This window comes from Danio rerio, chromosome 8, assembly GCF_049306965.1.
Source record: "Danio rerio strain Tuebingen ecotype United States chromosome 8, GRCz12tu, whole genome shotgun sequence".
NCBI classification, from domain to species: domain Eukaryota; kingdom Metazoa; phylum Chordata; class Actinopteri; order Cypriniformes; family Danionidae; genus Danio; species Danio rerio.
The window spans coordinates 26197395-26213104 of record NC_133183.1 but is presented as its reverse complement, the minus strand read 5'-3'; the positions used below and the strand labels follow the sequence as shown (position 1 = coordinate 26213104).

The window sequence follows — 15710 nt, the reverse complement described above, 5'->3', positions numbered from 1 at the left end:
ACACACACACACACACACACACACACACACACACACACACACACACACACACACACACACACACACACACACAAACAAACAAACAAACACATTTATGATGACATAAACACCTCACATTGGTGATTAGGAAATATCATAACCTTTTAATTTATACAAAATAACATTAAATATTTAGCAAATAAAATATAAATCAAAATTTGTATTTTTATTATTTGCATTTTTAAATTTTATTTTTGCATCCACAGGTCACATGGTGTACAAAAAGTCCTTTTTTTTTAAAGATATGGATCTCTTATTAGTATAAAAAAAAGATTTTACAAGATGCATTTGCACAACTTTTGTTTCACAACTTTCACAGTTTTTGTGTTCATCTTGATATTCTGAATCCTCAGGTTCTCTGTGAAATCACACACTATAACTTTCCAGGAAAAAAACACACATTTGTGTCATTGTATGATTGTTGGAATGATTTTTCCTGAGAATGAGTTTGTCTCATAACACTTCACAATAATATTTAATCAACACAATATCGCAGTTTTACACACATTTGTAATGGAAAATGCACCTATTGTCTGTTTTTGACATTCAGTAGTAGTACCTGTGTGTTGTCTCCTCAGAGGTCTGCTCCACCACACTGAAATCAGTGCCTTCATATGCACCAATGCCAATCTGTGCCACTTCCTGTTCCACTTCCTGTGCCACAGCAGTCTCCTCTTGCTCCACAGCCCCTGTTGCAGTCTCAAACGCCTCCTGCACCAAAGTGTCCCCGTTCTCCGACACATGGAAGGTTACAATCTTTTGAGGCTGTAAGGATGAGCCTTCACTCCCAGAGCCAGATCCAGACCATGACCCCGTCTCCAGAGCTTTGCCATCTGTTTTCAGCACCGCCACCTGAGTAGAGTAAATAAACCGATTATCCGCTATGGAAAAATAATAATTTATAAAATCTTACTTTTTTTTTTTTTTTTTTACAAATGGCCTAATAATGTCATTTAGATCATTTCTTAGTGTTCCCACTCTTTGATGGACACCAAATTCAAAGACTTTTAAATCACTAATAATTTTAAATCAAGGATCTTTGCAATCCACACCTCAGCAAATATATTGCTATGAAAGTCCTATCTGTACTTAACATTTCACTTACACTTAACATTCATTAAAATGTCATGATGATGATGTTTTGAACGTGTCATTTTAAAAAATGTTGACTGTTTTAAACAACTTTAAAGAACTTTAATACAATTAGTGGAATTCAGTAATGGTAATATTCAAATGGGGTTTCTGAAGTATTGATAACAATTTTTATTTGTCATATGTAAAATAAGAATTTCTTATTTTTTTTCCATTGAGTTCTTTGAAAGCAGCAATTGTTGAAATAACATCATCAACTTTAAATTCAAGCACTTTCAAAGACCTATGATTGTTTTTAAGTAATTTCCAGGTTTGTTATTCATATGTCTGAAATTCAAGTACTTTCAAGAAGCATGGGAACCCTGCATTTTATATTTCAATAGAATTATGACTTATTTCATTACAAAATACCAATGTGCCACACAATACCTGTAGTTCTCTGGCATTGCTCATGTTCAGCAGCAGATCTAGAGCATTCTGTGCTGAGAGGTCTGAGTTCTGGGCTATTAGAGAAGGTAAACATTTATTTAAATGAGCAATCTGAATATTATTATCACAATGTGAATGGTGTAATATGTGTAGATGAATTTAAAAAAATACACACATATTTTAGATATAATCACTGATCTACTGATAACTTTTCTACTGACCTTGCTCGTAAATGATGGTAGTGTTGCCCAGTGCATCTTGGGATACAGATGTGTTCCCTATGGACTCCATGGTTTGGAGAGTAAGAGGGTCCACTGTTACCTTTAGGTAAAAAAAAAAAAAAAAAATCAATAACAAATAAGTAAAGAATAATCAATGGTTTTCCATGTGTTAAAATGCAATGATTAGTGGTACTTTGGCTCCATAAAGTGCATTTAAAATCATTTAATACACAGTAAGCCATTGTTTATATCACTTATTATATTATATTATATTATATCACATACAATTGCCAGGTTATATACAAGTTAAAACTAGTATTTGTTTTTGCGGTTTATTTGTCAATTACAACACGTTAGATTACCATGATCACTACTAATGTTTAAGGGTAGCAAAACTATTTAGAGCTGTAACCAAAACTGACTGGAACTACCTGTGCATTAAACTATTGATCAAAATCTGAATAAAGAATTAATCAGACCATGGAAAAAGCATGATATACTTTATATTGTATTTTCTTGAAAACAAGTACCATTTTTACCATCTAAAACATACAGAAACATACATTTAAAAGTGATTTATGTAATGCATTTAGCATCAAGCAACCAAAACATTCATAAGTTAAATGGATTACATGAATCAAATAAGCCATGTGAGTATTTGTGTAGCACATTTATTGGTACTTTCAGATATAATTAAAAGAAAATTAGTTTGAGACACAAAATATACTAGAGTTTTTTTTGCCATTTACATACAAGAGGATTAAGATGCACATCCATGTACTCACAATGGTCCCTTGAAATTCCTGGGTTTCATGCTGTAACCTCAGCTCCTCAATCTGCTCCACAGTGAAAACAGGCGTCTGCCGTCGCCGGACCGGCTCATCTGGATGTGTTCGACTCCACTCTTCGAAAGTCTCGGGGTGGCGACACTGCACATGGAGCCGCAGATTCTTCCTGTGTCGGGTCGTGAAGTGGCACATTTCACAGGAGAAGGGCTTTTCACCTGGGTACAGATGAACAGACATGATCAAAAAAAAAATCCACCAATTTAATTTATAAAAGAAATAATTGATGCCAGAGGGCACACTCACTGAAACTCCCTATGCTAATAAAGGGAATTAGGAAATACCAATAGTCATTACTGAATGAACAGAAAATTTGACTATTTCCATTGATTCATCGTGTGTAATAAACACAAGACTATGGAACCATCTCAGAGAAATATTTATTTCAAACAATCGACTGTTATGAAGGGAGATTGGAGTCAAAACATACTATTATAGACCATATGAATGTGGTGATGTTATTGGCCCATCAACATTTCAAACTATTTTTTAATTGTAATGAGGCAATTTAATCACATCTTAATGTTAAAACAGCTATCATAATATTATTTATTATCATGTGGACCTTTTTGGATTCTCGAAAGCTATAGAAGCTAAAAATGTAAAACAGAAAACAGGTTAGGACTACTGTAACTGTTTACATCCCACAAAATGGTCTGTAATGTGGTCATTTCATGTGCAGCTTTTATTACACAGAGCTATAGTTCCAGAAGTGAAACAACTTGTGTTATTATCACAGAATGATTATATCTGTGTCATTTTTGACTGATTACATTTTTTCAGAGTTTTGCATAGGTTATCAGTGTACTAAGACTCTGTGTAGTGTGTAGTGAATGCTGCTTCATTTGAACGCATGTGCTGGACGTTTACCGGCTCTACTGACAAAATGTGCATGAAAATTGTCTATTAATCGCCCAGCCCTTCCTGAAGTATAAACATTCCTAACAATTACACCACTCACCAGTGTGTTTAATGGCGATGTGGGACACCAGGAAGTCTTCTTTGCTTGTTGAATACTTGCACTCTTCACATTTGAAAGGTTTGTCGTTGGTGTGGGACAGCTGATGATTGAGCAGGTGCTTCTTGTCATTACAGGTGTAATCACAGAACTCACACTTAAACCTGACAAAAGAGCAAAGAAATAGATACTTTGGCTGTTTGTTTAACAGACAAGTACAATTTTTTTTTACAAGTATACACTTGTCCAGACATCTTACTTACAGGCTGTTGCCACAGTTTTGTATGTGTGTGAGAAGATGCATTTTGAAGGTGTATCGCTTCTTGAAGGATTTCCCACACTGTAAAGCAACACATTTACACTAGTGTTACCATAGTAAATAAAAACAGTATTTCCTGACAGTGTTGTCTTTGGGTTGTTTAGTTGGGGTAATTAGAGCTGCCCTACAAATAATCACTTCCTTCAACAATACCAATTGTATTGAACTAAACTGAATCATCATTAAACTAACCATAACATAACAGGCATTAAATGTGCCTTATAAACTGAGCTTTACCTTGTCACACATGTGTGGTTTCTCTGTGCTGTGTGTCTTCATGTGTTGTGTCAGGCGTTTCTGCATGGGGTATACTCGACTGCAGATGGGACATGGAAACTCAGACACTTTGGAAACCTGTGAAGGGTTGACACAAGACTGTTGTCGCATGAAAAACTGCCCTCATCAGACTGGTCAGAATTAGTAATATATCATGTCAATAAACATTTTTTAAAAACTATTATTTCTGCATCCTGGATCTTACCACATCTATCTTTCGGCTCCTAAAAAGAAGAAACAAGAACACTGTAATCAGGTGTGAATTTTACATCTATGTTTTGTAATAACATGCTTCTGTTTAACGGAGAGAAATTCTTTTTCAGCACATTTCTAAACATAATACTTTTAAAAACTCATTTCTAATAACTGATTAATTTCATCGTTGTCATGATGACAGAACATAATATTTGACTAGATATTTTTCAAGACACTTTTATACAGCTTAAAGGGACATTTAAAGGCTTAACTAGGTTACTTAGATAAACTAGGCAGGTTAGGGTAATTAGGCAAGTTATTGCATAATGATGGTTTGTTCTGTAGACTATTGAAAAAAAATCTAGCTTAAAGGGGTTAATAATTATGACCTTATAATGGTGTTTAAAAAATTAAAAACTGCTTTTATTCTAGCCAAAATAAAACAAATAAGACTTTCTCCAGAAGAAAAAATATTATCAGACATTATGGGATAAAATTAATGGCAAAAGTATTTAATTAAAAAGCTTGTTGAATGGCACAAACTGAAAAAAATAATACACTGAATTAACAAGTTCTTGCGTTTTAATGACTTGAATTCCAGGGTTCGTATTTTAGGTCCTGAAATATAACATATCAGTTTATTTCAGCTGTGAATATTTTAAGAAAAAATAATTTAAACACGTTTTCATACTTGTAAATGCAATAATTCATATTCAATTTTCAGATTTCACTTACAAAATATTCAATACCCTTTAAAAATACGATTTACAACATTCAAAAGGCAATTTTCAGTTCATTTTATTTCAATTCTATTATTCGCTTTCATAAATTCAGTGGTTCAAATTCGACATTACATCCGAGAACTGCAGGAAAAGCAATAGATTGCAGATTGAAGATCACCAGCTGCTCTTTCATCAGCAGGTGGAGATGGAATAATTTAAGATTTTTAACCTAGTAAATAGACGAGCAAAATGCTAATAAAGGCACAAAAGTAGCATTTAATATTAATATCAATGCCTTGGACATTATAAGTAATAAAATGAGTATGAGTAAAGAGAGTAAATGATGTTTTATTCATCTATATTTGCCCTAACAGTCGAATTTGAACCACTGAATTTATGGAAGCAAATATTTAAACTGAAATAGCATTAACAGCTGAAATAAACAGATATGTTAAATTTCAGGACCTAAACATAAAAATCCTGGAATTCAAGTCATTAAAATGCAAGAACTTGTTAATTTGGTGTATTATTTTTTTCAGTTTGTGCTATTCAACCAGCTTTTTAATTCAATACTTTTGGCAATGATTTTGTTCCATAAGACATACTGTAAAAATTTCCTGAATCTGTTAAACATCATTTGGGAAATATTTAAAAATAGGAAAAAAAAAATTCAAAGGGGGGGCAAATAATTCTGAACTCAACTGTACATACAGAAGAAGAACGTTTTATTAATGCAAACTGAAATGCAAGTAGTTGCAAAAATGCACCATAAAAAGTACACAAGCACATAGTTTATCCTAAGGATTAGAAAAATAAAATGATTGACAAATGATCAACAAAAAGTGGACGTTTTCAGTTCTTACTTGCTTTTGTTGTGGACGGCTGAGTGCCGGGTCACGTCTTTCTTGTAAACACTTGTGTAATCACACATTTCACATTTATAAGGTTTTGTACCTTCATGGTTGAACATGTGCTCCTATTAGACACACATCAATTAAATAATTAGAAGAAACAACAAGTAATGCAAAACAATGACTAAAAATAATACATTTATTTACAGTCATATAAAATATAAATATTTACAATACTAAAAGAAGTGAATAAAATATCATTGTTCTTACAGGGGCATTTACATTTAAATAAAGAATGATGTGTACAGAAAAATCATTAATAATAAATAATTCAGCATCATTTTATAAATGGCCCTATTTGTGGAAATTATGAAAATATTTACATTAAAATTACCATTAAAATGACAGAGCGAATAAACAGTTAAGGTCAGGCAGGTTTATTTATATAGCACACTTCATTCATAATTTAATTCAAAGTGCTTTACGTAAACAGGAAAAAAAGAAACAACAAATCAAAAATGATTAAGAGAATTAAAAATTGATTAAAATATGTTAAAACAGGTTATAAATTTTTTTTAAACTTTGTTTAAAGAAGTACTCTTTTTCTTACCTTCAGTGAAGACCACCGTTTGCAGCGGTAACTGCACTGAAGGCATTTGTATCGTTCAGGGTCATTTCCCTCATGAGAATCCACATGGAACTTGAGATCCTCTTGTGACAGAAAGCGAGAGCCACAGATCCAGCAGTTATGAGGTCTAAGCAGAGGCTTGAGGGATCTGTAGTACTTACTTCAATAAAAAAGAGAGATATCGATAGTGTAGATTCTGCAGTTAGTATAATAAAACTCTATTCACCCAAAGAATAAAAAAGTATTAGCATCCAAAAAATGCACAATATTGCTGTTTATTATTAGATACTTAAGCTCTTTAAAGCATGATGGATTCTGATTGCTTTTTTTAAATAAAATACCAATTCCAGATATCAATTTTATGTACTTTCTTTATTGCTTTATTAATCAGCCTTAATATGAATGGGTATTTAGTTCATATAAGATGTACCAGCGACCTTTTTGCTGTGAGTTGAACGTGCTACCCACTGCACCACCGTGCAGCCTGTTATCATATTGCTCTTCTTTATTTTTACTATTTTCTGTTTAATTTTGATTTTGTATAATAAATTATTATTTTTTGGCAGTATTTTGGATGATGCATGGTTTTCATTTCCTCCAGTATTACACAGAATGGTCTATGGCAGGGGTGTCCAAACTTTTTGGGCCGAGGGCCAGATGCAAAAAAACAAACGTTGTCGCGGGCCAAATTTTACATACATCACACAGACACGCATATATATATATATATATATATATATATATATATATATATATATATATATATATATATATATATATATATATATATATATATATATATATATATATATACAATTGAAGTCAGAATTGTTAGCCCCCCTAAATTATTAGCCCCCATTTATTTTGTCCCCAATTTCTGTTTAACGGAGAGAAGATTTTTTTCCACACATTTCTAAACATATTAGTTTTAGTAACTCATTTCTAATAACTGATTTATTTTATCTTTGCCATGATGACAGTAAATAATATTTGACTAGATATTTTTAAGACACTTTTAAACAGCTTAAAGTGACATTTAAAGGCTTAACTAGGTTAATAAAGTTAACTAGTCAAGTTAAGGTAATTAGGCAAGTTATTTTATAACAATGGTTTGTTGTGAAGACTTAAGGGGCTAATAATTTTGACCTTAAAATGGTTCATAAAAAAATTTAAACCGCTTTTTATTCTAGTCGAAATAAAACAAAAGTCTTTCTCCAAAAGAAAAAATATTATCAGACATACTGTAAAAATGTCCTTGCTCTGTTAAACATCATTTGGGAAATATTTAAAAAAGAAGAAACAAATCAAAGAGGGGCTAATAATTCAGACTTCAACTGTGTGTAGACAGACAGACAGACAGACAGACAGACAACAGACAGACAGACAGACAGACAGACAGACAGACAGACAGACAGACAGACAGACAGATAGATAGATAGATAGATAGATCATAACAAGAACTACTGCTTAATTGAATGCATGTAATAGCGACACCTGGTGGTTATTTATTGAATTACGTTCATTTTTGTATAGCGGGCCAGATTCTATTATTATTTATAAAAAGCCTCGCGGGCCACCACAAAACTGATTGCGGGCCGCAGATGGCCCGCGGGCCGTAGTTTGGACACGCCTGGTCTATGGTACAATATAAATGTTACATACTTCAGGCTCTAGATTAACATCAAGAAGTCATAACAAATAGTAAAACAATACTTACTTGCGATTCATGTATTTTTTGTACTTCTTTTGAAGGAAGCGTTTGGAAGGTCGTCCTCGTTTTTTGGGCAGGAACTCAAGATCATCGGGACTGGTGTTTGATGAAGGATCTCTGTTCTCAGAATCTGACTGGCTGACGCCTGGTTCCACTTCTGTCCCATTGGAAAACGAAGAAGATCCGTTGTCCAATCCGGAGGAACTTGCTTCTTCAGGAGCTTGAGGATCCTCTGTATTGTTGGTTTCAGATGGTGCTGCTGGTGATTCTGTTCATAAAATTCATATGAAAGTTGCTATTTAAACATTTTCAAGAGTTCACACTTAAATAATGCTTGACCATGTTAGCAGGTTTGGCATGCTGTCCCAGGAGAGAACCCAGAGCTCAGATATAGATGAGCCTAAGGCTCCCGCCTGGATAATGAGCATTTAAAGGGATGCGAGATCAGGTAGATTTCGAGAGCTCCCCATCCGATTCATTTGGAATATTCCTTGATTAATAAAGACGGTTCTAATAGGAATAGACCACCAACTAATTGAAGATAGGAAGTAAAATTAAGCTGGATATTTATGTTAAATTTTGAATAATCCTATTGGCTAGCTATTGATTACTGATAAGGACTAGCTGTGGTCAATCATATCACGCTCTTCTCAAAATTAGTTTGTAAAACTTCACTTATTATACCTCTGTGACCCAAAAGGTAGATTAACCCTAACCTGAATCTGGAAGAAATTTGCGAGGAGGCCCCACCATCCTGCGAGGACGTTTCCGTGAGGTAGATGCAGGAGATGATGAAGAGCAGGAAGGAGGAGGAGTGAAGTGACTGACAGCCAGTCTGGATCTGGCCTCCTCATCAGCTGGTTTATAATCACTGTCACCTGTGTGTACAATTAAAATGCATTCAAATATAGGAAATGATGAAATATATAGAATGCAATCTGCACTCCACTGACCTTGATCATCAAGAGCGCCTGCATCAACAATGTCATCTTCTTCCTCTTCAGGCTGCTCCTCCTTCTTGACCACAACCACTGCTCCAGCTTTGCTTTCAGATTTTCGAGGACGTCCCCGTCCACGTTTCCTTTGGCCTGGACCGTCAGCATGTGAGACAGCACCTCCAGAACGAGAACCTAAAAAATACCTGTAGGCATCAGTGCTGATGGAATCTTAAAAGTTAGCATAAAACAGTTGTGCCTTTTATTAAGTTTTTTTTACTATTTAGAGCTGATTTGGTGTATTTGTAAGTGAGATGGCTTCTGGAAAAATAAACATAAGGCGGAATTTGTTTTAATCTATTGGGAACTGAATGGAGGTCACTACAACAGATGAATTTGGATCTAAAGAGCCTTTGAGGCTACAAAGTGCCCAAGGACATTTTCCCAAGCCCTAAGTATAGACTCGAGAAGAACTGTGTGCTTTAAAACAGGGCCAATAATGGAGCTGATTTTAATAAAAAAAAAAACATCAATTACATCAATTATTAAAAAACATATTCATCTAACATTTTATGAATGTGTATTTCGGTTTGATATGCAGCAATACCACTGAACATCACTGTACTACTGAACAAATACAGTGTTCTTTCAACAACAGCATGTGGAACTTCTAGCTTTATATATTTTCATTTAACACACTGAAGAATTCAATCAAGAATACAAATTAGAACTTGTGAATCAGAATCGAATCAAATTGTGACACAAAACTGAGAGCCAAAGTAGCCACACCCAACCAAAGCATCATTCTTGTGCAGCATTACACCCCAACATTGTGACATTAAAGACAATATGACCTCCAGATGGCACAGTGGCTAAGTGGTCAGCATTGTCGCCTCACAGCAAGAAGGTCACTGGTTTGAGTCCCGGCTGGGCCAGTTGGCATTTCTGTGTGGAGTTTGTATGTCCTCCCCCTGTTGACGTGGTTTTCCTCCCAAAGACATGACTTTTGGTGAATTAAAAAAACTAAATTGTTCGTAGTGTATGAGTGTGTGTGTGTGTGTGTGTGTGTGTAAAAATGAGTGTATATGGGTGTTTACCAATACTGGGTTGCGGTTGGAAAGGCATTGATGGATTCGGATTTCTGTCTTCCAATACATCTCAAACAAGGATCAACGTTTATCATTTTCTCATCAACCTTTTTCTCGTGGCTTTAATAATTTGATTATTTGAATCAGTTTTTACCTGTGAAATTATTTTGACTACTGAATAAAGTAAACACATTGCTTAACATAAGAATGTTCAGGTCATTTATGATTTTTTAATCTTTATAATTCTATTTTCAGGAGCCACCAAAAAAGGTCAGAAGTCATAGAGACATCGAGTGGAACTGAAGGGCTTGATGATAGAAACAACTGTTTTCCTATTTGTGTTGCTGTGTGTTAATTCTGTCTAAAGTGATTTTGATATTATTATTATTATTATTATTATTATGTGTTCATTCTGTCTAAAGTGCTTTTGATATTATTATTATGTGTTAATTCTGTTTAAAGTGATTTTACTTTTAATTCAAGATAGACTTTGTGTAGTGAGAAGCAGTGGTGTAAAGTAACAAACTACAAATACTCAAACTGATATAATTGAGGAGTTTTTCTCAGAAATTGTAATTTACTAAGTAGTTTTTAAAATGTGAACTTCTACTTTCCCTTGAGTACATTTTTAGTGCTGTATCAGTACTTTTACTCCACTACTTTCCTTCAACCTGCAGTCACTACTTTATTTTGTCTTGTCTATGGGGATAAGAAAAATCAGTCTTGTGATTTATGTCTAACCAAATCGCACATAGAAAGTAAATCACATCATTATGATCTACCTCAAGACTTGGGCGATTTATAATTGCAGGAGACTGTTTGGAAGCATGTCACTGATGAAAAAAGTATGAGTGTTTACTGTATGATGACCGAAATGGCCTTAAACACCCAGCAGGCACAAGACCTCAACATGAAGTCAGATTGATGATGTACCCCAACATCATAGAGACGTTGCATTCTGCTCGGAAATGAAAATCGGGTTGATGTCAATGTCCAACCTAAAATCAATGTCTAATGATGTTATAGCTTGAGGTTGTGTGGACGCTACCACTATGATGTCTATATTTTACATCAATGTGACGTTGGTTTAAGATGTTGGCTCAACGTTGGATTTTGGTCACTTTCTAACACAAGCTAAAATCTACCAATTATCAACGTCATTTGACGCTGATGTTGGACATGAAAATAACATTGTCTTTAGATGCTGACTTGACAATGAATTTTGGTCACCTGGCATCACAACCTAAATCTAACCTTATATTAACGTCTTATGACGTTGTGTGCCTGCTGGGCAATAACTAAAATGCACTACAGAATGTTACGTTAAAATACATCGACAAATTTACATGTAAATGCATCAGCTTTTTACAGCGTAATACTCACTACTCTCGAGTACTTTAGAAAGGTCAACTTTTTTACTCATGCTTTGAGTAATATTTACAACAGATACTTTTACTCTACATTTTTAGGCAAGTAATGGCACTTTTACTTAAGAATGATTTTTCAGCACTTTTTCCACCACTGGTGAGAATATAGCAGCCTAAATGTAGATTACACCGGTTTTTGACCAGTTTTGATAAAGATGGCTGAAAGTACACTCAACCCTGGGTAAAAAAACGGATTGTACTTTGAGTGTGTGTGTTCTATTTGATTGTAGATCCTTTCACAGGTCCAACCTAGTGGATGTCTGACATTTGTATGCTTGAGATATTGAGATATTGTTCAGAGTTGTACGCACAGACCCACATGGAAATTTTCTAAGCCTTTCTGTGCTTTAACCAATTAAAACACCTATATGTATGATGCAGTTATGTTATGTAAGAGTATAATTGTTGGTTTGTGATTGTAAGCAGAGCGGCCTAGGAACTCATTGCGAGTTTTGAAGCTGGCTTCAGCAAACTTTATCTGTACTCTTTTTTTATTTGAATCTGATTCTGACTCTACATAACTGTTAATTATCCCTACAGCATCCACTGCATAAAACATATGCTAGAATAGTTGTTGGTTCATTTCGCTGTGGTGACCTATGTAATAGAGACTAACCCAAAGGAAAATGAATGAATGAATTACATGACCTCCTCCTACTTTACCTGCTGGTTTAAAGTGTTTGTCTCTCATGTGGTTGATGAGCGTATCCTTGGAGACGCTCTTATAGGGGCACATTTTGCACTTAAACTGTTGTACGATCACCACCTCCATCATTTCCTCCAGTTCGGCCATGTTAGGAGTTCTTTGCCCAGGCTCGTCCACCACCCCAGACTCCACCACCTCAGGCTCTGTGTTGGTAGAGTAGGTCCCACTGCTACTTATGTACGGGCCAGGCAAGTTATCACTGCAGTCCATCTGATCATTGAGCTGCGACCCCACAGTGTCCGCCAGGGAGTGCTGAACGGCTCCTTCATCCGCATATAATGATTCCTGCGGCATGTAGGAGTGCTGGGGCTCTTCTAGCGCACCTCCTTCCTGTTCAGAAGCCGAAACGTGCTCCCTGTCATCCATACTGCTGTCGATGTAACGTGAATGCTGAGGCCGATCCTCTCCGTCCGCTTCGTACTCCAAGTACCCATCACTGCACTCCACAACGTAGCGGGACGAGCGATACGAGCTTCTCTGAGGGATATCGTTTGTACCACTGCATTCAGCTGCATAGCGCTGTAAAGGCTCTTCTGAGTCAGCCAGGTTGTAGTCTGTGACCCCTGAATGGCGAGGGGTTTGGTCTGGTTCGTCTGCAGAGCATTGGATGTAGCGAGCCTCTCTGGTCTGGTCCGGGTCTATGTATTGGGAGTGCTGGGGTTGGTCTGGGCGGCTGCTGCTGCTACTGCCGTCGTCGTGCTCACGGTATCCTGAGTGTCCAGGCTGGTCAGGCTCCATGTTGCCTTGAGGGTTTTCTGACAGGTCTGGCTGATCCAGGCAAGTGGAGGTGGGTCCATCGGCAAGAGCTTCGATAGCAATACGGCTGGACAGTGCAGAGGAAGACATCTGAGCCACCATAGGAGCTCCTGCACACAAGGAAAGGGATAATAAAATATCTAAAAGCTATATATGCTTCAGTTGACATGAAAAGTCTTTTCTATTCTTTTTGCTATGATGGTGGCAGATTATGATGGTGGCACACATTATAGCAACTTTAAACTTTAAAACTTTGAAATTCGATATTTGTCACACATATTGTGAAATGAACTAGATGGAAAGGTAATTTTACTTATCAAAACTACTGACATTGTCATGAATGGATAACTTGTCCAAAAATGAAAAAGCTCCTATGATGTTTTCATGCATTATGGTGTTGCAAACCCTTTTTTGTTATATTATTGTGTGCAAAATATTACAAAACTTCAAAAATACAAAACCTGGCGAGATTTAATTAATAGAAGAAAATAATTTTTTATTGGTGGTTTAAACACAGTTGTGTGACAACAGTTTGTGAATATAACCAGCTTAGTTACTACTAAGTTACTAATAGATTTTAGTTTTAAAACAACGTTTTAGAATGAAAATGATCCGCGTCCAGTCAGCCTTTCACCCAGCGTTTCTGAACAACCCTCTGTCGACACTACACCTCTGAAAAGACACATAACTTGACCACACACACTCTGGCATGCACTGCAGCGGTGAGAGCTGTTCTCGTTAGACTGTTCATCCAGGATCTACCACTGGATCTAATCTCATTATATTTGTTAAACGTAATATTTAATTCATTTAGTCTCTATCTAACAACATATTCCGTGACTTTGGTCTTTTGAATCTATTACTTATTGTCAGGTAACGTGTTTTGGCTGAGCACAAAGATAGGTTAATATATTAATTAATGTAACCACGTACATGTACGCTGATTCTGCAAATTTGACTGATTGCTTCCATTTACTTCCTATATTGTATGAACTTATTGTCATTATAGTTTTATAATGGCCATTATTGATTATTAAAACTGATATTCAGCAAAAGACAGGGTGTGTTTCGTATTTTCAATGATAATGAAAGGAAGCAGTTGTGTTAAAGGCTCTGTTTTGTTATAAATAAGCATACAGTGAACATTTTTGGTGACTGTTAAGTTGCTTAAATCATAATTAAAATAGGCATATCCTTCTATCATGTTTTAATTTTATTGTTAAGAAAGTGAAACACACGTAGCCAGGGTGATGTGAATGAGGTTATAATGTACACTGTTCCCTTCGAAGATTTACCCGATTTGTCCTCGGGAGTTTGTTTAACATATAAAGCCTACGAAGTCTGAACTTAAAAGGAGTAGATGCAAGACTGAACTGTGTGTGTAGGCTACTTAATATGAAGGGAAAAGCCCCAATCGGATAGGTGAATGACTACAGCCACGCCTCCGTTTTCAGATATCTCCGTTTTCCCCCCATCCACACTGACACGGAGCAGCAGCGTTTTAAACGACCTCTTTAGCGTTTCCAAAACGCTCTGTTTCCGGCTCTCGAAAACTGTGGCGTAGTTTGGACAGACGACCTAACTATGGCAAAACTCATGCGTTTTTAATCTAAAATGTATTAGTGTAATAGGGGCCTTATAATTGTGACAAAGGATTTATTTAAGTTTTTTCAATCACACATCATAAAAACATTCTGCAGAATCACTTTGATTGACATTCTCCAATTGAACATGTCATCAGAAGGGGAAAGTCCAGCCCATTAGTGACAATCTCTGCCTCATTAGCATAGGACATTAGTTTTGTTTTTGAATTTGCCACTATGCTAACACACAGGCATTTCTAGTTCCACCCTCTTTTGAAAAAAGTGCTGGGAGCAAAATCTCATTTGAATTTAAAGTGACAGTCACCAAAATGGCACAATTAGCATCTGAGCCTAAAAGACACGTTTTAAAGAGTTATAAAACATTAATTGTGTGGTATTTTGAGCTGTAAATTCCCATTCACACTCAAGAAACCTCAGAGTCTTATTTTATATCCTGTAAAAAAACTGCATAATAGGTCTGCTTTAAGATGATATTTGTTTTTAACTTTAATTCATATTTTGGGCGCTGCTTACACTGATTGTTAAAGGGATAGATAACTAAAAAAAAAGAAAATCTGTCATTATTTAATCCCTCTCCACTTGTTCCAAACTTGTTTTACAACATAATTCGTAACAACTTATGCGTTCAAGACAGAAAAAAACTGATAGATGAATGATCGACAAAAGTAGATGAATGGTGAATAAATTAGCATTGTTGGGTAAACTATCCTTTTAAGAAGCATTTTCATTGATCTAATTACAGGTGGATTAAACCAAACACAGTTGTAAGTCAACCACTTCCTAAGGTGTCCCTGCACCTAATCTGTGATGAATAAAAATACATGGAATTTGATATTTGAAATAAATATAAATAATGCACAGTGTTTCAATAACTGGTAAGAGCATGTGAATGTGAGGTATGTGATCTA

General features: G+C 35.5%; 1 protein-coding gene across 5 annotated transcripts in view; it reads right to left on the bottom strand.

The window, feature by feature from the left end:
* znf335 (zinc finger protein 335) overlaps positions 1–15710 on the bottom strand; it is a 61773-nt gene that overhangs the window by 42167 nt on the left and 3896 nt on the right. For 3 of the 5 annotated variants that reach the window (XM_073910358.1, XM_005167098.6, XM_005167099.6), the window contains exons 5-18: positions 12400–13308; positions 9240–9416; positions 9003–9164; positions 8293–8554; positions 6558–6735; positions 5960–6072; positions 4385–4403; positions 4141–4278; positions 3848–3924; positions 3588–3748; positions 2567–2784; positions 1782–1881; positions 1561–1634; positions 599–891 (exon numbers count right to left, since the gene is read on the bottom strand). In XM_073910358.1, coding sequence (XP_073766459.1) covers positions 599–891; positions 1561–1634; positions 1782–1881; positions 2567–2784; positions 3588–3748; positions 3848–3924; positions 4141–4278; positions 4385–4403; positions 5960–6072; positions 6558–6735; positions 8293–8554; positions 9003–9164; positions 9240–9416; positions 12400–13308 — 2881 coding nt within the window. The remainder of the gene's footprint in view (positions 1–598; positions 892–1560; positions 1635–1781; positions 1882–2566; positions 2785–3587; positions 3749–3847; positions 3925–4140; positions 4279–4384; positions 4404–5959; positions 6073–6557; positions 6736–8292; positions 8555–9002; positions 9165–9239; positions 9417–12399; positions 13309–15710) is intronic. The other 2 variants (XM_017357466.4, XM_073910357.1) reach the window with 1 other exon arrangement.